Source organism: Centrocercus urophasianus, unplaced genomic scaffold (assembly GCF_019232065.1).
Source record: "Centrocercus urophasianus isolate 14NV4802_14NV808 unplaced genomic scaffold, USGS_Curo_1.0 seq_12, whole genome shotgun sequence".
Classification (NCBI taxonomy): domain Eukaryota; kingdom Metazoa; phylum Chordata; class Aves; order Galliformes; family Phasianidae; genus Centrocercus; species Centrocercus urophasianus.
The window spans coordinates 43,281,992-43,307,386 of NW_024884364.1; the positions used below are offsets into that span (position 1 = coordinate 43,281,992).

The 25,395-nt window shown below is 40.6% G+C and overlaps 1 protein-coding gene across 2 annotated transcripts in view; it reads left to right on the forward strand.

The window, feature by feature from the left end:
• The window catches only part of SH3KBP1 (SH3 domain containing kinase binding protein 1), a 217,869-nt gene that overhangs the window by 86,879 nt on the left and 105,595 nt on the right, over positions 1 to 25,395 (forward strand). For both annotated transcript variants that reach the window (XM_042809914.1, XM_042809915.1), the window contains one exon: positions 24,521 to 24,627. In XM_042809914.1, the coding sequence (XP_042665848.1) occupies positions 24,521 to 24,627 (107 nt within the window). The remainder of the gene's footprint in view (positions 1 to 24,520; positions 24,628 to 25,395) is intronic.

Consider the following 25,395-nt stretch of genomic DNA (forward strand, 5'->3'; position numbering starts at 1 on the left):
GCCCAGCTCCAGTGCTCAGTCCAGTACTGTGTTTGTTCCTTGGGTTTCTTGAGCAGCATGCCGTGGTCAGTGACAAGGTGACACTGTGTTTAACGATCAGTCAGGGTACAGAAGGAGTCCCAGCTATCCAGTAGCTTGAACCTAAGCCATCGTAAACATTTAAGCAGTTCTTTTTATGCAGAGTCATGCATTTTCCTGTTGGCTGTCATCTACTGTCCTTGGGGATGATTCAGTGGTAAAATAACTAATTTAAATACCCTCACACAAACTTCAGTCATCATCACCATTTATTTTAAGTAACTTTAAGTGCTGTCTTTTTGTATTTCCCTACTTCATTTGGTACCTTATGTAGACTTCTGACAGAGTACAGATGTCCCTGGTCTGCAGTTTGGTACAGAGCTCTGAATAGACTGCAAGATGCAGTGTCAGCCATTATTACTTTGTGCAACTACAATAATAAGATTTAATATTTTGTTCAGACCTAGGAATTCTTTGCTGGTCCACTGACTCAGCATAGTGTTATCATGAATTACATGGGTTGTCATTAGTTCTGGGAATTCAGAAGAGCTTAGGAAGTGACCAGGAAATGGTTTAACTGAAAAAGCTCCAGTGACCTAAGGATAACCAAGGTTCCCTCAAAAGCCTGGCAGCTCCTGGGGAAAAGAAAAGTAATAAACATTGAAAAATTTATCTGAGGCTGTGGTTTCAGAACCACGTCAAGCCAGCACTGCCACCAATAAATAAATCAATCAATAAATAATTCCTCTGGTTTTCTTCTTTCCGTGCTCTAGTGCAGACATTTGGTTGCTTGGCAGGCAGAATTAGGAGAATTTAACATTAAACTATGTGCAGAGGCTATTTTTAATAGCAGGGTCAGCTCACTGCCTGTCTCCCCATACTGTGTCAAAAACCTTTCATGTGACAGCAGCAAACTGGAGGAAGCAGCAGTGCTGCCTTCTATTTGTTTGTGAATGAAAGTTGTTGTAAAAGTACTCTGAGAGAGTGATGGTTTGTCAAACTTTATAAAAGATGGTTTGTGTCATTGGTTCAAATTGGATGAGCAGGGAGCTTGTGCACGAACTCAAAGAGAAGAAGGCCCATGAAAGGGGAAAAGGGGTCTGACCACTTAGGAAGGATATAGAAATGTTGTCAGGGCCTGCAGATATGCGACGAGGAAGGCTAAAGCCCAGCTGGAATTGAATCTGGCAAAAGTGATAAAGGATAATAAAAAAGGCTTTTTAAAGTATGTTAACAGTAAAAGGAAGACTAGGGAGAATGTGGCTCCTCTACTAGGTGAGGTAGGTGTTCTGGTAACAGGGGATGCTAAGAAGGTGGAGATACTGAATGCCTTCTTTGCTTCTGTCTTCAGTGAAAAAGCTCTCCCTTGGGAATCCCAGACCCTGGAGGTTAGTGAGAGGGTGTGGGGAATGGAAGACCTCCCTTCAGTCAGGGAAGAGGCGGTCCGAGAGCGCCTAGGCAATACTAATGTTCACAAATCCATGGGACCCAATGGGATGCATCCATGGGTGTTGAAGGAGCTGGCAGAGGTAATTGCTGAACCGCTTTCGGTCATCTTTGAGAGGTCTTGGAGGACGGGGGAGGTGCCTGAAGACTGGAGGATAGCCAGTGTCACTCCGGTCTTCAAAAAGGGCCAGAAGGAGGATCCACACAATTACAGACCAGTCAGCCTCACCTCTGTCCCTGGAAAGGTGATGGAACAGCTTGTGCTGGATGCCATCTCCATATAAATGGAAGAGAAGGAGGTTATCAGTAGTCAGCATGGGTTCATCAGGGGGAGGTCATGCTTGACCAACCTGGTAGCCTTCTATGATGTTATCTCTGGCTGGGTGGATGGGGGGAGAGCAGTGGATGTAGTCTACCTTGATTTCAGCAAGGCATTTGATGCTGCCCCCCACGACATCCTTATAACAAAGCTGAGGAAGTGTGGAATAGATGAGTGGACAGTGATATGGGTTGAGAACTGGCTGACTGGCAGAGCACAGAGGGTTGTCGTTGGTGGTGCAGAGTCTGGTTGGAGGCCTGTAACCAGTGGTGTTCCTCAGGGGTCGGTGCTGGGTCCAGTCTTGTTCAACATCTTCATCAATGACCTTGATGAGGGGATAGTGGCCACCCTCAGCAAGTTTGCTGATGATACGAAGTTGGGAGGATTGGATGACATACCTGAAGGCCGTGCTGCCATTCAGCAAGACCTGGAAAGGCTGGAGAGCTGGGCAAAAAAAAAAACAGATGAGGTTTAACAAAAGCAAGTGTAGAGTCTTGCATCTGGGGAGGAATAATTGCATGCACCAGTACAGGCTGGGGGATGATCTGCTGGAGGGGAGCTCTGTGGAGAGAGACCTGGGTGTCCTGGTGGATGACAGGTTGGCCATGAGCCAGCAGTGTGCCCTAGTGGCCAAGAGGGCCAATGGCATACTGGGGTGCATTAAAAAGAGTGTGGCCAGCAGCTCGAGGGAGGTGATCCTGTCCCTCTACTCTGCCCTGGTAAGGCCTCATCTGGAGTACTGTGTCCAGTTCTGGGCTCCCCAGTACAAAAAAGACAGGGATCTCTTGGAAAGAGTCCAGCAGAGGGCCACAAAGATGGTGAAGGGCCTGGAGCATCTCTCCTATGAAGAAAGGCTGAATGAACTGGGTCAGTTTAGCCTTGAGAAAAGAAGACTGAGAGGGGACCTGATCCAGGTCTATAAATATTTAAGGTGTGGGGGGCAGAATGGCGAGGCCAGACTGTTTTCAGTGGTGAGTGGAGACAGGACAAGAGGAAACGGCCGGAAACTGCAGCATAGGAAGTTCTGCACCAATGTGCGCAAGAACTTCTTTACAGTGAGGTGACGGAGCACTGGAACAGGCTGCCCAGGGAGGTGGTGGAGTCTCCTTCTCTGGAGATGTTCCAGACCTGCCTGGATGCCTACCTGTGCGACCTGCTGTAGGGAACCTGCTTTGGCAGGGGGGTTGGACTCGATGATCTCTGGAGGTCCCTTCCAACCCCTACAATTCTGTGATTCTGAGAAACATCAAAAGAAAGCAGATGCTGCCTTGTCTGTTTGAATGATCTGCTACACTCCACTTTTGTCTTGAGCTAGAGAGGTGTAGGGCTTGGTCAAGGTCCCACAGATCCAGCATCACAGTTGCATATCAGCCCTTTTTCTTCTGCCTCTTCTTATGACCACAGAACACTTTGGTGGATTCCATTACACAGGCAGCTGACATGAGCCAGAGGCTTATTTAGTCACAGACTTTAGTTGAGGAAGTAACTTCTAATTCGTGTGGTGAGTGTAATGGAAAAGGCAAGAGGAACTTGACAGCTATTTTTAGGAAAAGATAGTGTTTATCTCAGCAAAACTAGAAAAGATGCAGAGACATTGCAGACCTTAAAGCTAGACAGATTTTTTTTTTTCCATTCTAAGGTGAAAGAGTTTCTGTTTCTTTGTTCCCCAGTTGCTCTGTCGGTCTGACTAGTTCTCCAGTTACATTTTTCTTTCTGCTCCAACTGATAATCCCCCATGCCACTGAATGAAAATCTCACTAAAGGACTGAAGATGGAGGTGTCAGGGAATTAGGAAAGCTAATAAAGTGATTTCAAATGCACAACATAAACTGAACAGCAGGATAACAGAAGTGCTTTTTCCTCATTTCTGTAGCTTACAATAATTGTAATAAGTAGATAAACTGTCTCATTGCAAAATTTAATTATTCAAAGAATGTTTTTTCCACTTCTAAAATAAAAACTCAAACTACTGGGTCTATTAAATCTAGAAGAAAATATTTATAACCGTGTTAAAGCATCATCCCAACAGCTGACACAGGGTTTGTCCTTGAAGACTGTGTTTGATTCAGAAGGAGAGGGAGCAGCCATCTAGTGCCAGGTGTGTGGATGCTGTATGGAAGGTGAGGTATGGAGCCAACCTGTCTGCCTTTCCTGGGAGCAGTCTAGTCAAGCAGAGCTTGGAAAACCTTTGTTTATGAAAGAGACAGTACTTCAAACCCATCAAGGAAAAAGGCCAGGCAGGTGAAATTCCCTGGTGTATTTAGGTAGCTTTGTTTCAGAGGCAGATAAATAACTTTACCAAAGCAAAGAGGCAGTTTAAGGGAAACAGAACACAAACCAGTAAATTGAAAGAAAGTGATCTGTTCCACCTAGACAGCTTCAGTTTGTTGATTGATGTGACATTAAGGTGCCTTGGGCAGTGTGCAGTTGGAAATCTGTGGAGGTAGCCCCATGCTAAGGCATTGGTATAGAAGTTGTGTGAATGCTGCTGGGGGAATAAAATATAAGGGTTTGATGGCAGGTTCAACATGGAGTCTTGGATGCAGATGCATTCTGGATAGACCTAGGAAAGCACTGTGCAACTGGATCACAGGAGCTAGTTCCACTGATAAGGAGTTCCTTCCTAGGTACAGGTCAGAACTGATATGAAGTTGTCACCATTCAGCTGTCAGGAGGAGAACTGATTGTGGCCCTAGAGGCAGAGCCAAAGGGTGGTATGCTGAAGTGTCACACAAGTAATGACACGTCCAGGTTTGTGGAGGAGGGAAATGTCCAATAGCTGCTGGATGAGAGAAGCTTGCAACAAGTGAGGTGACAGAGGATTTTGATGGGGAATTACGTGCAGAGGATTTGTGACGGTAGCTGTGCAGCTTAAGAGCTGCTGGCATTTGGTATTGTGTAGTAAGTCCGTGTTATTTCTGTATGGAAATATTTCAGTGTCTAATTTAAAATCCACTGAAAGCTAGTAAAAAGTCTGAAAATGCTCAGTAAGTTAAAATCATTAGCAAGATAGTTGGTGGTAAATCCTTTGACTGAGGCAGAATGCTTATTTTCTTACTCACTTACTATTCTGAATATTATATGGGAAGTTACTATGCCATACATACGGAATAATTGCATGGAAATTAAAGGGCAGGCAATCATATAATAATATAATACATATTATATCATTATATACATAATATAAAGGCACAAAACCCAGTAATCACATGTTCTGCAGTCGGCTGTAGGAAGTTCTGTGCCATAAAACTGAGGATACAAGCATGAACTGTCCAAGTCAGGAGCAGGACAGAGCAATTAGTAATAGCACTTGTTTGACTGAAATATCTGCCTTTGCTCTGTTCTGGATGTGCCCCACCGTTGGTGTGGTGAAATTCATTGCTTCATTTGCAAGGGTGGCACAATACCCAGGTGGTCATTTGAAGTGTACTTAGAAATCTGATGCTTATTACAGCATCTTTGGGACCCAATGATATTTAATGTGGAAGTGGATGCATTTTCTGTCCTTTGCAGTCTCTCCCTATAGAGGAGACAGCTTCCTAGTAGCTGTCTCCTTATGTAAGGTATTAAAAATTACATTAGATTTCCACGTAAACTTTTCAGTTTTAATGCCAGACCCAACATGGAGGAACTATTACTGCTCTAAAGAACATTTTTTAAAATAAATTCAGGGAAAACACCAATTGCACTGCACACAATGCAGAACTTTATGAAGGTTTTATTCAATTCTTTCCTTGTCTAGTAGCAAATGTAGTGTGGCAGATGGAACTGATTTTAAAACAAAAATATAACCACATTTTTGGAGAGAAAAAGACATTTGTCATAAACAGATTCCTCATATATGCCATATATCTTCATAAAAACTTCCTTTTCTGGATCACATGGGAAACCTCCTATAAAACTCATTTCAGAATGTCAAGGAGCTGACACTATTTTCTGAATCAAATTTTAAATTGGTTCTGTTAAAAGCCCTTCATTCTGAAAGGATTGCTGCTTGCCCTAAAGGCCTGCATAAGGGCAGAAAGAGGTGAGAGGTGTGTATCTGCCTTCCAGCTACCCATATTTGATGACTAGGGCAACTGCAGCTCGCAGGGGACAGACAGCATTCAGAGATGGGGAACATAGCCCTGTGTTGCTATTCTGGGTGCTGCTCCAGGGAAGTCATCTGCAGCAAATGACTGTCATATGTCCAAACCTCTTTTTGCCTTTCTTAGTTTAGTGCAAAGCAGCTAGGTTCAAATGTTGATATGCATTTGAGAAAATGGACATATTCTAATCACACAGCAAAGAGGTTCATTCTGTGACTATCTGGAAGCCTCTGCTATTGGAGCGTTAGCCTGTTTTCCTGACAGATCTTTCCTGAGAGCTTCGAAAACGTGTTTGCCTCCCTTCCCTTGGTTGTTTTCAGCCAACTAGGTAATACTGGCCAGATTTGACAGAACAGTTCTTTAAGGCATTTTTAGGAACACAGTAGTTCTTTTAAGTTGAAAGCTGAATAGAGAATTATGACAACTGGTGAATGGAAACCTAGTTGAATGGAAACCTCCATGCTGAGAAGCAGCCACCCATGGCCGGATTACATTGATATACTGGGCAGGCAGGCAGTATTGCTCTGCCATAGTCCCAAGCACATCCTAGCATGTTCTCAGCCATGCAGGTATATGATAGGAATGGAAGCTGGGGCAAGGGTGGGCTTGGAGGTGGGACAATTATAAAGTATTGGGTGCTTTTGTTCATTCAGCTGCTTATGAAATAACTTTTCAAAGTTTTTGGCCGTGCTGTTCCTCATACTAATCTTAAATGACATGGTAATATACAGATATAAGTAAATGTTTGAGGTATTTCTAAGCACGTGAAGCAATTCCTCATTGACTCATGCCCACTTTGTCAAAATACAAAGAGTAGCAAAAATGTTGAAGTTTATCGTCTTGATTTCTCTTTGAGCTTAAGAATATAAATAAGCAGTAGCTCTGGAGGATTCTTACTATAAGAATGAAGACTTAATTTCCTTAGGTATTTTAGTTATCTAAATAGAAGTCTTGATAGTTTACAAGAGAGAGGTGGAGGGTGCTGTAGAGAGAGGCTGTCTGCAGCTCCCTGGCAAAGTGCCACTCCTCATAGCCCACAGCTCTCCTATTTGCTGTCTGATCCCAAGTGGCATTAGCTGCAAATAAGATCCTAAGGGAGTTCATTTCAGCCTGGTGAGATGGAGAATGGGTATACTAACGTGAGGTTTGTAAACAAGGGAAGGTATCAAATATGTGAAATCAAGTTTGTGTGGGTTTGCTGACAGCTCCCACCTAGTTGCAGTAATATACTTTGCTCTCAGCATCTTTCTCTGTCAAAGGCTGACTCACAGGAAGGAGGTTGCCTCCGAGCAGCTTGTTTGGCTTTTGGCAATCTAACTGTAGACAAGGAAGATTAATAACAGAGGAATGATACAGAATCATGTGGGGCAGGGAGAGTTAAAGAGTGAGCTTAAAATGCAGTCACAGCATACCTGAGGTTGGAAAGCAGCCCTTGAGATGGTCTAGTCCAGACCCAGCTCAAGCAGCAATACGCAGAGGAAGTTGTCCAGGACTACATCTGATTGAATTTTGACTGTTTCCAAGGATGCAGATTCCACAGCCTTTCTGGGCACCCTGCTCCAGTGTTTGGCTAGTACAAAATATTCCAGTAATAAGTAAAGATCCTGGTCCTGAGAGATCCTTGCTTTTCTAGTTGCTTGACAAATGACAAAATGCTGCGCAGACAGGAACTTGTGGTCTCAATGCATGCAAGTCATGCTCGAGGCAGGAGTTCTGTTCCTGCAGAAATGTTTCAGACTAGTTTTTAGAATGAAAACTCACTACTCTGTATTTACAAAGACATTTTGGAGAGAAGTGCTCTAGAAAGTGTCAATGTGTGTGGAAGAAAAAGATGAAGATGAAAAGGATAGAGGAGTGTCAGCAAAGGCTGAACTGAATGTATTGTGGATGGGGTGGGAGCAGAGCTAAGAAAGTAAACTTGAGGCAGTGTTGGTGATAGATCCATTAGGAGATAATGGAAGTCTAGAAGGGTCAACTAAGTGTTATTATGCTGTGTCAAGACTTGCCGAAGTGTAGCTTTTCCTGCTAGTGCTCTCCTATTGGAGCAGTACCTCTAGCATAGATGTCTCTGATAGCTGTCATGTGGCCAGCTGGCCCAGCAGACATTGCATCCTCTAACTGGTAGCTTTAAACAGAGAAGCTTTTGCAGCCTTCCTTGTTTTTCTGTAACAGACATAGCGCCCACAGTGGACAGCACCAGAACAATTTCAGTTTCAATTGCCTGTCTTGAAAAATCTCTTCAGGTGACTGTGATACCAGTGAACTGTATCTACACATACTCCTTTACTTCTAACAGGAGTATTTTAAAATGAAGGATACATGTGATACATGTATGTAGATCAAAGCTACATACAAATATGAACATGGGTAAAGTAACTAAGAAGAGATAAATACAGTCCTGAGATTTGGGACAGGTGGTGTGAATAGAAGAAAACAGTCACTTAAGGTTTGTTCAAAATTAGATATCAGTGGTGCCTTTTATAAATAAACTGTATGATGTATCATTCAAAATCAGCAGTCAGGAGGAGAGAGGGCAGATGATAAATGACTCATTTGCTTGCTTTCTTCTTGAGATTATTTTCTTTGCCAGCCTGAAATAACAGATGTCTTAAAGATTATAAATTCACATCAGAATAATACCGGACAGTGGACAGGCAAAGTGATATTCTGATATCCTGTAAGTATTTTCGTTTTCTTCTGCTTTATTGCTTACTGGATCTCTAAACCTAAAAGAGCTATCATTATTGACGAATGACTCTGCGTGCAAACTTTCTGGTTCCTTGCTTTTACTAAGGAGAAGCAGTTTGTGTTTGGACTGTAATCTGCTTTTGTTCAACATGACTAAGCCTTTGGTTACTGGCTGTTGTGCTATACATCCAATATCCAATATCGTGCTTTTTGCAGATATGTTTGATCATTGATGAGAACAAAATTTCAAAGTCCATTTGTCATTTTTAACTGCATGAATATTTCAAAGATACTTCAGAACAGCCTGTCTCTTCAACTTGCATAAGGGCCCATTTCTCTGCAGCACTGTTCATAGGTGGGAGTCTTGCCCTAATATGTTCATCTGTCCAGATTTGTACTTGAAGGCACCAAAGGACAGTGGAACTTGAGACTTGTTACAGCAAAATTTTTGCAACCAATTTGTTCTTCATAGGCTTCTGCACTTAAAAATATTGAGAACAGAATCAGATGGGAAGTAATTATTCTGACTCAGAAAGTGAACATTTTTTCACTCCTGCTTTAAGAAAAAGGCTAGATACCTTGGTGAATATTTTATCGTTCATGTGGATCTCTGTGCTGAGTGAAAGCACTGAAGTGGAAAATGAAGGAATGATAGTTGTGCAGTGATTGCCAGCACTCATTGCTGTAAAACGAGGACAGTGTTTTCTGAGTTTATCTGGAGGCAGTCTTATTGACACTGAGTGATGTGGTATGTTCTAGAAAGGTGTCTTCCTTTAAAGAGTAAGGTACTCTTTGGTACTATTTTCCTCCGTTTCCAATATAAATTCGACTTTGTTCACTAAGTTATTTGGAGGTCAGAGGCATTTTACACACATACATATCCATTGCAAATTGTTTTGCAAGACCAAGCATCGTTTCTGTTAGCACTGATGCCAAATGATCATCAGACTTGTTGTCATCGGTGCTTTGGGTTCATCTGCTGAAAAAGGAGACGAAGAGTGTTGTTTGTTTCTTCCTGTTAATACCATGCCACCATCTGCGCTTACTGCACTCTTCTCATGTGTAAATGCTCTCTTATTCTTTGTCATAACAAAGGGTTGTTTAAATTGGAGTTTCAGTGCAGGCTTCAGTTCTCCTAATGGGTTTTAAGATGTCTAACATCTGTGAACAGTGCAAAATAGGAACATAACGAGATAAACGATCTAAAAGGAGAAAAGGAAATGAATTTGATCAAAAAAGACTGATTTAAGTCATAAGTTACTTACAAAGGTATTTCCGTAAATAAATGACATAAATTACCTCAGAGTAAGCTTTTTGCCTTCAAAGCCAAAAGAAAAAAAGAAAAAAAAAAGAAAAATAAAGTTTTACATATATTTATATTAATTTTTCCTTGCAGCAGATAGGTATGAAATATCTATTGTGTGGTCCTGCCAGAGATACAGAATCCTGGATTTGCCTTTTTTTGTTCTTTTTTTCCATCTTAGGTATTGATACTCTGTGTTTAAAGGCTCTCCATATTACTGAATGTTCTTACTCTACATTTTTCAATAATGCAAGCAGCACAAGTTTTATAATACAGACATGATTCCTATTAGTTCCCAGGCGCTGCATTTTGTGAAGGTGTTTCGTTCAGTGTTAGTAGGTTATTTAATATTTGCAGAGCACTGTATCAGGATGTGGCATAGCTCTGCAAGGAAACATGCTTTTTCTGCTCACAGCATCTGAAATACTTTGAGCCCTGAGGACAAATATGAGTGTTAGTCTGGAATCTCAGTGGCTTCAGCAGTGCTGTGGGATGCAGGGCATGTTGGAGAGGCTGCTATCAGGACAGCCTGCTGGTGAGCACGTTGTTATTCCTCAGCCCTGCCAGGGCTTATGGAGCTGTGAATGCCTTCTGCTCCTCTTCACCATCAGCACCAGAGAGGAATCAAATGTGTTTTTTTGTTTTTTTTTTTTAAGCAAGATTTTTAATGGATGTTTGTACATGAAATATTCAGGTTCTGCACATAGTGCAAGACTGTTCAAAAGTATTTGACTCTGGGTACTGAAGGAGTCATTAACAACTTTCCTCCTGTGAGCACACATGGTTTCACTCGTTGTAGTTATTTATTGTTGTGTGTCCTTTCTATTCTATAATAAGAAATCCCTTGGGTAAATCTAATTACCAAAACCATGGCTTTAGCATTTGAAGCAGGGTGCAGTGGCACTGAAGTATACATTTGGGTCTCTCTGATCAAATGAAAACAATGTACTGACACACAGCAATAGTTCCAGTGACCGATGCAGCAATTTAAATATTTGCATATTGCATTTTGTGTAAAGTATATGAAAGGAAAGATGAATTCACTGACTGTCAGTGGGCTGCAATGGCGGCAAGACATCCATCAACTTACATTTTGGTACATAAATGAGCTGTTGGAATAGGAAGCATTTTTGTACACATTCTTCCAAAGTGATGGAAGAGGTGTGTGCACTGATCATACACTTCTGTTGCTGTATACAGGTGGAATATAATATTAAACCTATGACTATGTCATTCTACTGTCTTAATCTGTATATTGAATAGTATTAAGGAATACAGAGGAGGAAATGTGTTGGTGGCAAATTACTAAGTAATTGTAAATCTTTGTGCGTAAAGAAGTGCCAGGAGCATATTAAGACAAGTTGTGTGTATTTATGTTTTCATGCTTCAGTTGTGGTTGCTGATAATTAGGGGGAGGAAGTTACAGAAAAAATGTTTTGTTGTATTGGCGTTTTGAGTAGCATGATTGATCTTTTAATTATGCAGACTCACTCCCATAATTTTTCTACCCTCGTAAAGATAGAGGGTGTCTACAGGACATATCTACATGTTCTTGTTTCTGTTACTTTTTTATTTCATTCTTGTGAAGACAAAATTGCATTCCTACATGATTTCAGTTTTTATTGGTCATGTAAGAAGACAAAATAAGAGAACAGTGCAAAAAGACTGGGAAAGTAGGGTATTGCATAGCTGTAAGAAAGAAAGTTTAGGTTTAGTATGCAGGTGCCAACTATTGTATCACTTTGATATTAGCATCTTTTCTTGACGGTGGAAGATGCTCCAAGTTTTCTGTTTCCCATTTATGCTAGAGCAGCTCCTGTTCCTGCTGTCTTGACTAAACCTGTCTTAACATCCAGGGTGACTTTCCTATTCTGCTTATTAGAATGAAAATATTTGTAGACCTTCTCATTTCTTCCTTGACGTTGAGTTATTCCTCTTTTTCCTATCTTTTTTTTTAATGCAGATTATGATATATGTGATATATGATACACATTGTGTAGTGTGTGTCTTTGCCTTGGATACTTACCTTGCCATAACAACAAACTAGAGTTAAAAATTGAACTGGATTTTACAAAGCATTTGAAAGATACAGAAACAGGGTTCTTTTAGAGTGAACTTTACCCTGTATATGCCTAAATATCTGAGGATACTTGCAAATCTCTCTCATGTTGTTAACATTTAATTATGTTGGTCATTATGGCCAGATTAGGCCTCTAGGGATAGATAGATAGAATCTCTAATGGAACCAGGGGATAATAATTTATGATAAACGCAGCAAGGGAGATCAAGTAGTATATAACAAGCTGTTGAAAGATGATTGTAACTACTACTTAAGTGCCCTGGGTGTTCTATATATTAAAAATACTTCTTCTTTTTTTTTTTTTTTAATGTTTTTATCATCTTAACTCTTTTCTCAACAATTCTGCCATATTTGGCAAAGAAATAACATGCAATTTATGTGAAAGGTGTATACAGTGAAATGAAATTGTAGGCACGATGGGGAAAAATGCAGGCTACTTATTAGCGTCCAGAACATAAGTCAGTGAACACGGTATAATTTAAAAGATTTGCCTGTAGTGCTTAGTGTGTTTTATTGTAATAAAACTCATGCATTACAAGCAATGGTAGTGTGGCTGGCTTCTCTCTGTCTGAAGCACATAGTGAAGTACAGATGCCTGAGGTGATTGGAGGAGGTGCGCTTAAAGGACATCAGTTGTCCAGTGGAATCTTTTAATGCAAGAAGTGATGTACTGAAAATAGGCTCAGAAAGTCAAGGTGGGAGAATTAAGTGAAGCATGCCCGGAATCTTAGGGGAGTTTGACATGAAGTAGCCGGGATGCACCGTAACAACAACTACGCCGAATGTTTAAACTAGCTTTTGGAAATGGTTTGCTCAGCCATTGCCATGCATATTTTTCTCCAGCACTTGAAGAAAATGTGCCATTCACTGCTGACTGTTTGATTTCCTGCTGCTCCTATGTATTGTTACCTTGGCATTCTTGATACCAATTGAGCAAATCCCTCCCACTTAGGGCTATAAACCTCTGAATGTATGCTCCCTCGCAGATTTTAAGGTGTAAGACCTGCTCTCTGTGAGAACTTAAGGTCCAAGGCAGCCATGAAATAATTGAACATTAAATCTTCTAGGCTGCTGGGTGACCTCATAGCAGCCTTTCACTATCTAAAGGGGAGCCTATAAACAGGAGGGGAGTCAACTCTTTGAAAGGATAGATAACAGCAGGACAAGGGGAGGTGTTTTTAAGTTGAAGGAGGGAAGATTTAGGTTAGATGTCAGGGACAAATTCTTTAGAGAGAGAGTGGTGAGGTTCTGGAACAGGCTGCCCAGAGAGGTTGTGGGTGCCCCAACCCTGAAGATGTTCAAGGCCAGGTTGGATGGGGCCCTGGGCAGCCTGGTCTAGAATTAAATGTGGAGGTTGGTGGCCCTGCATGTGGTGATCATTGAGGTCCATTTCAGCCTGGACCATTCTGTGATCCTATGTGAATCATCATGGTCTATCTGGCATCATTTGAAAATGGCACTATGAAAGAACTAAATTGCTAGCAGCATTCTTGTACAAACTGCTGCTTTGTCAGTTTAATTTGATGAAAAGGAATGCTTATCAATACCACAGAGCTTTGGTTGAATAATGGGAACAACCAAGAAAATCTGGAAAAAGTTCTGTGACATTCAGAGTTTCTCACCACCAAAAGCTGAAGATGCTAGCAAAATGCAGGTATCGTGAAACACTTGCCTCCCTTTCTCCAGCACTGCTTGGAGAGGCTTGTTCTGCCCCTGCACAGTGTATGTGGGCTGGTGACTTGCCAAAACAGAGCCTTTTCCTTCCATTCTGTTTTCACATTTCTGTTGCTCAGTTTTGGAGGATAGCGATACATGTCTGATTTGGCTGACACAGAAATACTCTTCCTGCGCTTGTAGAAGGAGTATCTTGTGTGGATGCTGTGGCACTGTTCATTTACAGTGAAGTTGGGGAACACTTGACTGTTACTTTTCAATTTCAGTGCCAGGATACCTTTTGGGAAACCTGCCTTTTGCTTAGCTGGCATAAACTAACCATTTCTCGGGCTTCAAACAAGAGAGACCTAGGAGAAGAGAAAACCAGGAGGAGATCTTAATGCTTAAATATATATGAAGGGCAGATGTTTAGAGGATGAGGCCAGGCTCTTTTCAGCAGTGCCCAGTAACAGGACAAGGGTTGGTGGGCACAAACTGAAATGTGGGAAGTTCCATATGAACACAAGGAGGAAATTCTTTGCTGTGAAGGTGAAAGAGCACTGGAAGGGTGCAGAGAGGTGGTGGTATCTCCCTTTCTGGAGATATTCAAAACCCACCTTCTTTCCTGTGCAACCGACTTTAGAGAAGCAAGGGGTTGGATTCGACGATCTCCAGAGGTCCCTTCCAACCCCTAAGCTTCTGTGATTCTGTGATTTATTTATCCTTTTTATTTCTTGGTCTCTTGAACTTATATTCCCAGTCACCTGGGCAACCCACAAATAGCAAAGCACAGCATATCATGCTTTTTAAAATGGCAGGTTATTTTGGATTATAGCATTTTCACACTGTTAGCTGAGAAATAATACCAAGTCTTAACATGAGGAGTGCAATTGAGGGCTCCTCCTGGTGTGTTCTCCTTTCAGCTGAGCTGAAGGACAGATCGTTGTATCACCTCGCCTGCTGAGCTGCTGCATGTCTCCAGCTCAGGGAGCAGCACTGGTCTCTGCTACATGTTGAGGATGTCACAGCTCTGTTGCTGTGGAAGACACATGAGAGAGGGTTTCTGTACAAGTGAGGACTTGTCACCACGTTAAAGCTGCAGAATCAGACCCATTTCATTGGACCAAGCAAGCTATTTCCCCAGTTTACCAGGGCATGTCCTCATTTCACATACAAGCTTCCTTGAATTTGGGATTTATCTAGACTTACATTTCAAGGCAAATGACATGTAGTTTCCTAGAATTTAAGTATATCTCTTAACAGGAAGGTGATGTCTGCTCTCTCTGTGGATTTATGATATTTTTTTTTATTGAACTTTGTTGCCTGTAATTGTTTCCAAACAAATACTGAAATTATATAAATACTCTAGAGAAAAATGAGATCCCAGATTAAAAATCTGACTGACGTTCTAAGTGCTCAGTATGAAAGAGATGTTTGTTTTTTGTTAGGCGGTGGTGTTTTATTGCAGGTGCTCATTTTGTAACAGCTCTCATGAGTGCAGCGACGTGAAAATGAGTTGCTGTGTTTGTTGCATCCGTCCATCATTTTTGAGGCCTATTTGATGCATACTATTAGCTGCTGGATTGCAAATTAAATCCTGATGATAGATTTTTAGCCCTTAATTTTTTTTTTTTTTTTTTTTTTAAAAAAAGGCTTACTTGAAATTAGCGTAGCGGAAGTTAGATTTGCTCTGTAATATCTTTACGCAGGTGGAGGATGTGTCAGAAAGCACTGATAGTCTGGTGGCTGAAAATCATAGAATCATAGAATGGCCTGGGTTGAAAAGGACCTCAAAGATCATCTACTTTCAGTGCCTCTGCCATGGGCAGGGTTGCCAACGACTGATATGAACTAGCACAGTTTTACTGCATTCTTTTAGAAAAAAGAGCCATAATTTTAAAAACCGTTCTGGAGGTTTTTTTAAGTTGGACAAAAGTCATTTTTCAAGAGAGCAGTTTTGAAGTACAAAGTTAGTAATTTTGGAGTTCACTGTGTAGGAATCCATTCAGTTTGATTGAAATCCTGTTACTTAAAATGAGGAGAACACAAGCTGAATTGCACAGTGGTTTCACAATTAGAGCTATTTGCACTCATTCCTTTTATTTTGTCAAGTGCTACCATTCGCAGGCAATTTAAGTGGATTATGGGATGGAACATGAGTAGCGAGCAGGGTACAGCAGCAATTTATGTTTAAATCTGTTTATTCAAACACTTTCTCAAGAAAGCGATACAAAAAAAGCAATAAAGTTAAGTAATCAATTGGATCTCAAAACATGTCTGAGGGAATAACTGTGCAATTATCCAGTGACAACTTTAGATCTCTAGAATGCCAGTAGAAAGAGAAAAGGGCTTTTATGGGCCAATTGTAAGTCTTGTCGTGTTTCTGTTCTAGCATTCTGAAACTTTATCTACCATCCAGAAAAGAGCATTTCAAATTTGTGTGCCTTTTTCTCTTTAGAAATTCTCATTTATTGATACAGATATCATATCTGCCGTATTTCTTGAAGCTCGTTGCAGATTTGTTTCTTATGAATTATATGCTAGCTATTTTAAAAGTCTGTTTCTGTAATTTATCCTTGAAAATGTTCTGAATATGAGAAAAGAAACCAAATATAAAGCTATGTGCAAGATCTTGTGTTGGTAACAGGCCCCCTTGTCTCCATGAGATGTTAACTGCATAGGGAAGGATGGTGAATCTTACTACAAGGCATGGGACCTCCTGCTTGTGGCAGTAGAGTAAGTCACACAGTTACACTGCTGAAACATTCCTTGACTTGCCAGTATCACAGTGAGGACAGAAATACTTAGTGCTTCTTGAGCTGCACAGCACATGAAAGACACTAAAACAAGCAACAAATTTTTAGTGCTGAGAATGGGCAAGGTAATGGCTTGTTTGACAAGAGGTGCTATCAAACCAACGATTTCTGCTGAGGGCTATTCTTGCATCTCTTCCCACTGTAGGAATGGTTGATTTTCGAAGTGATGACAAGCTAAGGGAGCTTGTCCAGTGTTTATCAGGACTGTGTAACTGCTTTTTAACTGCAGTTTCAAAACCTTTTCTGAAACCTTGCCAGCAAGTTCCAATTTTCATTTCATTAAGGAGTGTTTCACATGTGCTGCTGATCCAAAATAGTCACTAACAGTATGAAGCTTAAAAGATACAGGATTTAGACGTAGCTTCGATGAACATGCATATTTTCATTTCTGCATGTGGTTAGGTTAATACAGTATTTTATGCTTTCCCCATAAAAGACACCATAATAATACAGGCTGTGTGGCAAGCATTCCTGTTGAAATTTGGGCCCACTTTGTCCAATTTTCTGGTGATGATGGTGTGATACTTTGGCTGCATTCTTGGTATTACACTGACAGAAGTGTCTATGCATTTTATACATATACAATACATTTCAGACTAAAAAAAAAAAGATGTAGGTTTCTATGGTTAAACTATAGCAGCTATCTTTTGAGTTTGTTTACAGTTATTTTTTTAATACCATTTGTTTCTGCTTCAGGTTAGACTTCAATAACAATCATGGCTTCATTGATATTCCAGTTCTCTCTGTCTAATGCAAAAGCCTGGCACACTGTGGCATACAGAAGTGACGCAGTTCTCAGTTAATGGTTTTCTCCTACAAGCATATAGTCACTGGTGCTAGGTTGCTGCTCTAAGTAACTTCCAGTAATTACTGCTGTTGTGGGAAAGCTTCATACCTGTTGTAAGACTGCATGTTTTCAAACAAAGAATGAATTTATTGAATTATATGAAGTCTTATATTCTTCTGAGTGTGCATGTGTATTAAAATGTGATGGCATAACAATGTCATCGAGGCTTCCATATTCCTTACAAACAAATCTTAGTTATAAAAGTCACAGGAGCAATCCAATGGCTGAAACCTGGAAGTGCTGCTGTGGAGTCTAGAAAAAGATGACACCAAGCTGGGGGGAAGAGTCAATATGCCTGATGGTAGGAAGGCTCTACAGAGAGATCTGGACAGGCTGGATCTACAGGCTGAGGCCAGTGGGATGAAATTCAACAAGACCAAGTACCAGGTCCTTCACTTTGGTCACAACAACTGCAGGCAGTACTAATGCCTTGGGGGAGACTGGCTGGTACACTGCATGGAGGAAAAGGATCTGGGGATGTTGGTTGATGCTCAGCTGAACTTAGGCCAGCAGTGTGCCCAGGCAGCCAAGAAACCAATGGCATCCTGGCCTGTGTCAGAATTAGTGCAGCCAGCAGGAGCAGGGAGGTGACTGTCTCATTGTACTCAGCTCTGATGGGGCTGCACCTCAAGTACTGTGTTTAGTTTTGGGCTCTTCACTAGAAGAAAGAATTTGACGCCCTGGAGCGTGTCCAGAGAAGGGCGTTGAAATTGTGAGGGGTTTGGAGCACAGATGGCTGAGGGAACTGGGATTGTTCAGTCTGGAGAAGGGGAGGCTCAGGGGAGACCTCATTGCTCTCTACAACTTCCTGAAGGGAGGTTGCGTGAGGTGGGCAGTAGGCCTCTTCTCCCAAGTAACAGAGATAGGATGAGAGGGAATGACCTCAAGTTGCACCAGGGGAGGTTCAGGTTGGATACTAGGAAGAATTTCTTTTTGGGAAGTGTGTTGAGGTGTTGGAAAAGGCTGCTTAGGGAGTTGGTGGAATCACCATCTCTGGTGGTGTTCAGGGAAAGCATAGATGTGGTTCTTAGGGACATGGTTTAGTGGACAATATTGGTGGTAGGTAGAAAGCTGGACTAGATCATTTTAGAGTTTTTTTCCAACTGTAGTGATTTTGTGAGGAGAGCAACAACTCCCCAGTAGCAGTAAAGTTTCAATACACTCATAGTAATACATTACTGTGATGGCACATTATCTTGTAGCTTAAACGTGTTTAATGGAGTCCTGCAATCTCCATGATTCAGCTGCACGCATCAAAGCAGAGCACTTTCCAGTTCATCTACTTTTAGAAAAGCACAGCAGTTTTACATAACATGTTGGGTGGAGTACTGGAAGCACCTTAAATATTCTTCCTCCCATTGTCCCTCCTTGCAGTTTTCTGGTGTAGTTTCACAAATAAAAAATAAACAAAACAAAACACATTTTTTCGCTCTTAAGATGTTCACTTACCCAGCTTAGTTCTGTTTTTTGCTAGACAGGGAACAGTCTGCAGTCAGGATGTTTTGTCATCTGGCCAAAAGCATTCTAACAGCATGTGGGTGATGAGGGATTTGGAATTGACATATCACATCCCAGGTCAGAAAAACACTGCCAAAATCCTCTAGGAACAGATTGAAATTGGAAATTGGCAAACCAGGTTTAAAATCTTTTAAAATCTAAACAGTACTTCTACTTGTGAGTGGATTTAAGATGAAGTCTTTGTATTGTGGAAGATAATGACAAAGTCAGCACTAACATTGAGTGTGATCAGGATTTTGAAGTATTTCAACACTATCTTCCATATGCTTTACAAAAATAATATATATATATATATATATATATATATATAAAACTAGCTGTTTGCCCTTAATTACGTAAGGTTTGTTTTTCAAAGGCATCTAGTCAGGTTAGTGCTTTTAAGAAGAATTTTTCCCAGAAGTAAGCTTGTAGCTCAACCTTTTTCTTAACATTTGCATTTAATATACACAATTTGGTGATTTATAATTAAAAAAAAAAAAAAAAAGAAACAAGCAAACATACTAGTAACCATCTCGGCTGGCAGTCCAAAATAGCTGTCATCATATATATGGCCTCTTAGTTGTACAGTAGTAGCCTTTCGTCTCCTTGCATGTTAAATTTAGAACTGGTTTCTGGCTGAGTCGTATCGCACTCTTGCGCGCCTCACCAGAAGACACTGTGCCTTGAAGCAGTTCCCCTCAGCTGCAGATTTATCTCTGCAAGCTGGAAGGGTGGGAAGTGCAACTGATGGGCAGATTCTGCTGCATGCATAGGAATGTGAAGTAGAAGATTGGAAACTTTTCCTCAAACTTGTCATTTTCTTCACAATAGAACTGCTAGAAAGGGGCTTCTTTCTCATACAGATGTACTGAATTCAGTTTCTTTGCATCTGCTTTACATGTGGCCCAGTGGATCTGTTTCCCCCAATGGTTCCCCCGTGCCTGCTCAGCAAGCCCAAGGCAGAGAGGAGTTTATGGGCCTGCAGGGGCTGTGATGTGCTTTACTGTATTTGGAATATTTAGATTTGGCTGAAATATCTTTAGGCTCCACACACAACAAAGCTTGACTCAAGCCTCTCAGTCCCCAGCATAACCCATGCAATTTCCATAGCAATGCACCTTTAAAATAAAAGGAAATGCAGGAGCAATTTGGTTGGATTGTCTGAGCTGCAATGGTGTCAATATGTGTCTTTTCAAAACAGACCCAATTACAAAACTCTGTGGCCTAGTTTTGAAGAGATTATAAACCATTTAGGTTGACATTTTGTCAAGGAAAGATACAGATGTTTGCTCTATGGGTGTGTTCTGGCTTTTCTTCTGTAGTTTTTTGCTTCTTGTGGTAGTATCACAGAACAGGTTGTTGAACTTGTTCTCTTGTCATAGAATAAACAAGATTTGTGCAGTTGATGGACCTGCTACTGACAGTCACCATGTGGTCTTCACTGACAATAACAGCACAGGCACAAAGGCAATGGCATCAGTAAGCAGCAAGCTCTCTGGGTCCCACTGCTGCATGCACTCAACTGGAGGAGACTCTTTTAAATCAAGACCCAGTATCCTGCTACTAGAGACAACCACGCTGTTTTTATAACGGGATCAAACATCACTTTGAAAACATCACTAGATTTGTTCCTTCAAAGTTTTTAAACGTGTGTTCATTCTTTTTTCCATTTGGCCTAACTTTAGACATTTTAAAGGTCAAGCTGAAGCCTCGTCTCACCACATCAGTAGAAAAAGGCCTTTCCAGAGAGTTTATCTGATATGTTTTTGTCATCTGTTTTACAGTGACACTAACTGCCCTCTGGAGGTATTAGGTTCTCTCTGCTCCAGAGTGATGGGCTCACATTGAGACATCCACCTCAGGGACAGCTATGCGAATCTTAGAATAAAGAAAAAATGGAGCTACTTCACGTCTAGTGCTTACACTTCTAAGCTAGCAGGTTTTGCTCAGAGTGAAACTCTCTGGGGAATAATTAGAGAGGCTGGTCGCTGCTCAGGACACAGCGACAGTAACCACAAGTAGGGTGACCAGGAGCTGACAATTAGCACCCGCACACAAGGTAGACAACCACAATTGTAGCTTTTGCAGTGTATCCAAGGTGTATTTTTTTCCTCCCTTGGTGAGACCTACACAACGCCAGGTCCAGTGGCCTCAACGCAGTCTGTAGAAGGAGCGAAGCAAAGCCCAACCTGCATTGCAGCAGTCGGGTTCTTGGTGTCATAGCTTCAGATGCAGTATGCTCTGCAGCAAGTTCTTCTGTAGCTGCATAATGTATTTTAAGAACAGACTGCACAAATTAGGCATGTGCATGTTTTTTTCTAAAAGGTTTATTATAACTGTGTGAATGAAAGCCGACATTTTTCAACAGGGAGACAGATGTTATTTCTGTATGGCTGCTTGTTCCAAACAGTTCCCAACTGCAACTCATAGATATTTTGCTTTCCAAACACTTTTGATGTTGAGTTACAGTTAGGAAATTAAAAAGTCTAGAACTGCAACCAGCGGGAAGAGCACAGTGTGGTGTTTGCCTGTAGCAGGTTACTTACTACAAATTGTTATACTTCTCCAATAAAATTTTACTGAGCTTTTTTTTATTATTATTATTTCTTTTAAAGTTTCTAAAAGCCCTTGATGACTTTGCAACAACCTTTCCTGATTTTTAAAGCACTAGATTTATTACCTGCCTTCTCACCAGTCAGTAATTTTTCACTACCAAATAAGTCAGTTTATGCTCTAACGTGGAGAAAGATGCAAAAATCTTCATTAATTTAAAAGTCAGGAAAAAAAAAACCATAAGTAAGATTGGAAAATATCTACAATCTTCATTGTAGATTTACTGCTCGCTATGGTTTAAAATCAATTTATGTTCATCACATTTCTTACACTTCAAAGTTATAGTGCATCATTTAGATCTCAGATGCTGATTAACAGTTTATACTAAACTGTAACATACTCTGCAATAAGTGCAATGTTAGCAGAAGGGAAAATGCCAAGAGAAGACTGAGACTTCAGTTTTTCAGTCTAAGCTGCTTATTAGCTGTCCCTGTTGGGCCTTTGTGCTTCCTCAGCATGCTGCCTTTGGAGCCTTTGTGCTAGTTAAGAAAAAAGATAAAAAAATCTGTGGTGCTGGGCTGAGAATAGTATATTTGCAAAAAGGGAGTTCTTCTTTACTAACATTTTTCATATTTCCACTGTTTCTTTAGTCTTCTCTCTTTTCCTATCAGCTCTGTTTTCTTAGAAAAGTCATACCCTTACTCTTTACTGGTATTTCTTTAGTGTAAATAAAAATAGATGACTCTTTGCTGTAGAGATTCTTCATCCATTTCCTGCACTGTTCAAGAACTTCAGTGCCCAAATATTAGCAGGCATGGGGTCCCCAACAGCAGCTTCTCCTTAAACCTGAAGGTATTCGCTACTGGATGTGTTGTGTCTCGCTTTAGACCAAAGACAGAAGCTGGTTGGTACTTAAGCCTTTTGTTGGTGTGCTACTTTCAACTTAGCTATTTCTTTAAAGAAAGATATTCAGGAAGAATGGGAGAACAGAGAGACAGCAGGAGGCTAACAGCTAAGTGCAGACTTTCTCAAGATTCTCTGTAGCGGTAAAAAAAATTACGGGGTGGGAAGGTGAAGGATTCATGCAGTTCTGTTATTAACTTCCAGAACTGTTTATTTCTTGCTCTTAGTGAGCTCAAAAGTATTCTCCAAGAGTGACACAGTATTGATTATTAAATAGTATGCCAACTGACATCTATCACATCAGGCAACGGTCCTTGCTTGATGTTAGAAATCAAAGTGGGAATGTTATCTTCAGGAAAAGTAGCTGCCTTCTTACTTTTGCGCAACAAAAGAGTACTTGATATGGAAGCTATTTATTTTATTTATGTTATTCTGAGTGTGGCTGTGTAAAGTTGTCGATATAGGTCCATTTTGGTTTAGATGGTGAAGAATGATCAGTCCTTCTGTAGGTGGAGAAAAAAAGCCAATTTGAGCAAGTTGGGTTATACTGCATTATGCTGTTATTATTGGGAGTTGGACTAGATGACTTTTAAATGTCCCTTCTGACTCTAAGGATTCTATGATTCGGTGTTTAATTTTATCATTCAAAACTTGCCACTCTTCCAGAAATTCAGAGGCTGTGAAAACTACTGTCGTAGTGCACTTAGTCAAAGGCCCACAGCATGCAGCTCTTGGAGATCTCCAAAGAGGAGACTGCACAGCCTCTGGGCAGCCTGTGCTGGTGCTTTATCACCTGCACATCTCAGAAGTGCTGCCTGGTGTTCAGAGGGAACCTCCTGTGTTCATTTTATGCCCATTGCCTCTGTCCTTGCTCTGGGCATCACTGAAAAAAGCCTGGATCCATCCTCTGTAAACCCTCCCTTGAAGTATTTATACACATTCATTAGGTCCCACAGAGTCTCCTCTTCTCCAGGCTGAAGAGTCCCACCTTCACAGCTTCTCCTCATATAAAAGATGCTCCTGTCCCTTAAGTATCTTCATGATAGTATGTTGAACTCGTTCCAGTTTGTCTCCACTTTGCTACAAGTCATACAACTATAACTTAAGTGTATGCCAGTGGATTTGGCAAACAGTATTATGAAACCGATCTTTTCATTTATGTCTTCAAACTGTGATGGCAAAAGGGTCAAATTAAAGGTCTTAATGCTTATTCGGAGTATGAATTCAAGCCTGTTTGCAGCCTTCCATCCAAAGACGCATACCAGTTTCTCACAGGAGCCTGGATATCTAATCTGGAGAGAAATCTGGATGATACTGTCATTTCCAGTGGCTGGTTGACTATCAGTATTGACCAACCTTGACCACACTAACTCTTCTTCAGGGGGAAAGGGAGCTTATGTTTTCTTTACTCAGAGGATGATGAGGCATTGGCACAGGCTGGCCAGGGAAGCTGTGGATGCCCCATCCCTGGAGATGTCCAAGGCCAGACCTGATGGATTTCTGGGCAATCTAATATGGTTGGCAACCCTGTCCACAGCAGGGGAATTGAACCTAGATGATCTTTGAGGCCCCTTCCAATCCAAGTAATTTTATGATTCTGTGACGATATTAATTCACGAATGTGCAGTTTAAAAATGTGCACGTAAATACATATACATGCATACATATGTATATATATGTACAAAAAGGAATATGTTTGATTTTTTTTTTAAACATTCATCAGATACGTGTACACCTGCGAGGGAATAATGGAAAACTAAAGATACAAGATGAAGCAATTTGCTGAGACTGTGTTTCTGTAAGAACAAAAGCCACACAAAGTTTTGCAGCCTCTCCCCTACCCATTCAGTTTCTAGAGTTGCTTGCGCCATTTGTATAGAGCATTAGCTAAGAATCTCAATTTTAGCAAATGCACCTGAAAAGATCCTCTGGATAAAGTCTTCTCATTTTGTCACTGAGGAATTATAATTTGTTGGTTAAATTTTGACTGTTCAGTAATATCACAGAAAGGAAAAAAAAAAAAAGTTACTACAATTTGTTTTCACTCAGATGAGGCATTAATTGATTCAGATTATAAAAATAGTTGAAATAAATAATCTCAGAAACCTTTCCTCTACCATCTTTTGATAAATTAATTCTAGATTAATAGACTTAAGTATTGCAAATGCTGAAAATATTTTGCTATTTTGATAATGTTGCATATAATAATGATTATTTTTCATCTTGAATCAATTTGCATGGCTTGTATTTGATATGGAAATTTTGCTTTCATTTTCTCATGATTTTCTCATTTCCTTAATTTTCGCTAGGAGAGAGGAACAGACGAAGAAGATGTCAGGTGGCTTTCAGTTATCTGCCTCAAAATGAGGATGAACTGGAATTAAAAGTCGGTGACATTATTGAAGTTGTGGGAGAGGTAAGAAGATTTTAAAAGAAATATATATATACAAATGCAGTTCTAGCATATCTTATGTGTGCTAAGCTTTTATGATCTTGTAGTATGTTTTAAAGACCTAATTTAAACCAGATGTTTTTCTTCTTTGAAACACTTATGTATCTGTTTCAGGTTACTATTTGGGGTGAAGGGATGTGGATGTTTGCTTACGGATTTTGTAAGGTTTTCTTTTTCACTATAGCAATTCTGCTGATTTTTCTCAATCAGCTCTTGCTTCTCAGTTCAATGCAGGGAAAAAGCTCAAACATTGTGCCACAGGGCTATTGAGTTGCTACATTTGACAAACAAGGAGACTGCAGAAAAAGCTCTTCTCAGTTTTAGTAAGCCGGCCACTGAGAAAAAGTACCTTTACTGAGTTAAACATGTATTACAAACGTACTTGAAGCCCTCTGGAGTTCAACCATGGCATTCAGCTTTTGTCATCTTTGCCTGCAAATTTCAACAATTGCAGTTTTGTGCAATCAGCTCAAAAATAATAACAACAATACAAATTCTTTAGAGAATCAAGATGTACTTACTCTGAGTGAAAGTGGATGTGGAAAATGAATGAATAGCTCTAAGAGATACCGGGAACAAATTGTGAATGTTTGGACAGAGATTCAGAAAGTTGCTGTGCTTGGGCTAATTTTATTGCTGGATCAAGGAATGCTGTTCGTTCTCCCTTTTTTGTTTCAGTAGAGATTTTAAAAATATGTTGTTGACCTGAATAATAGTACAAGAACCAAAAAA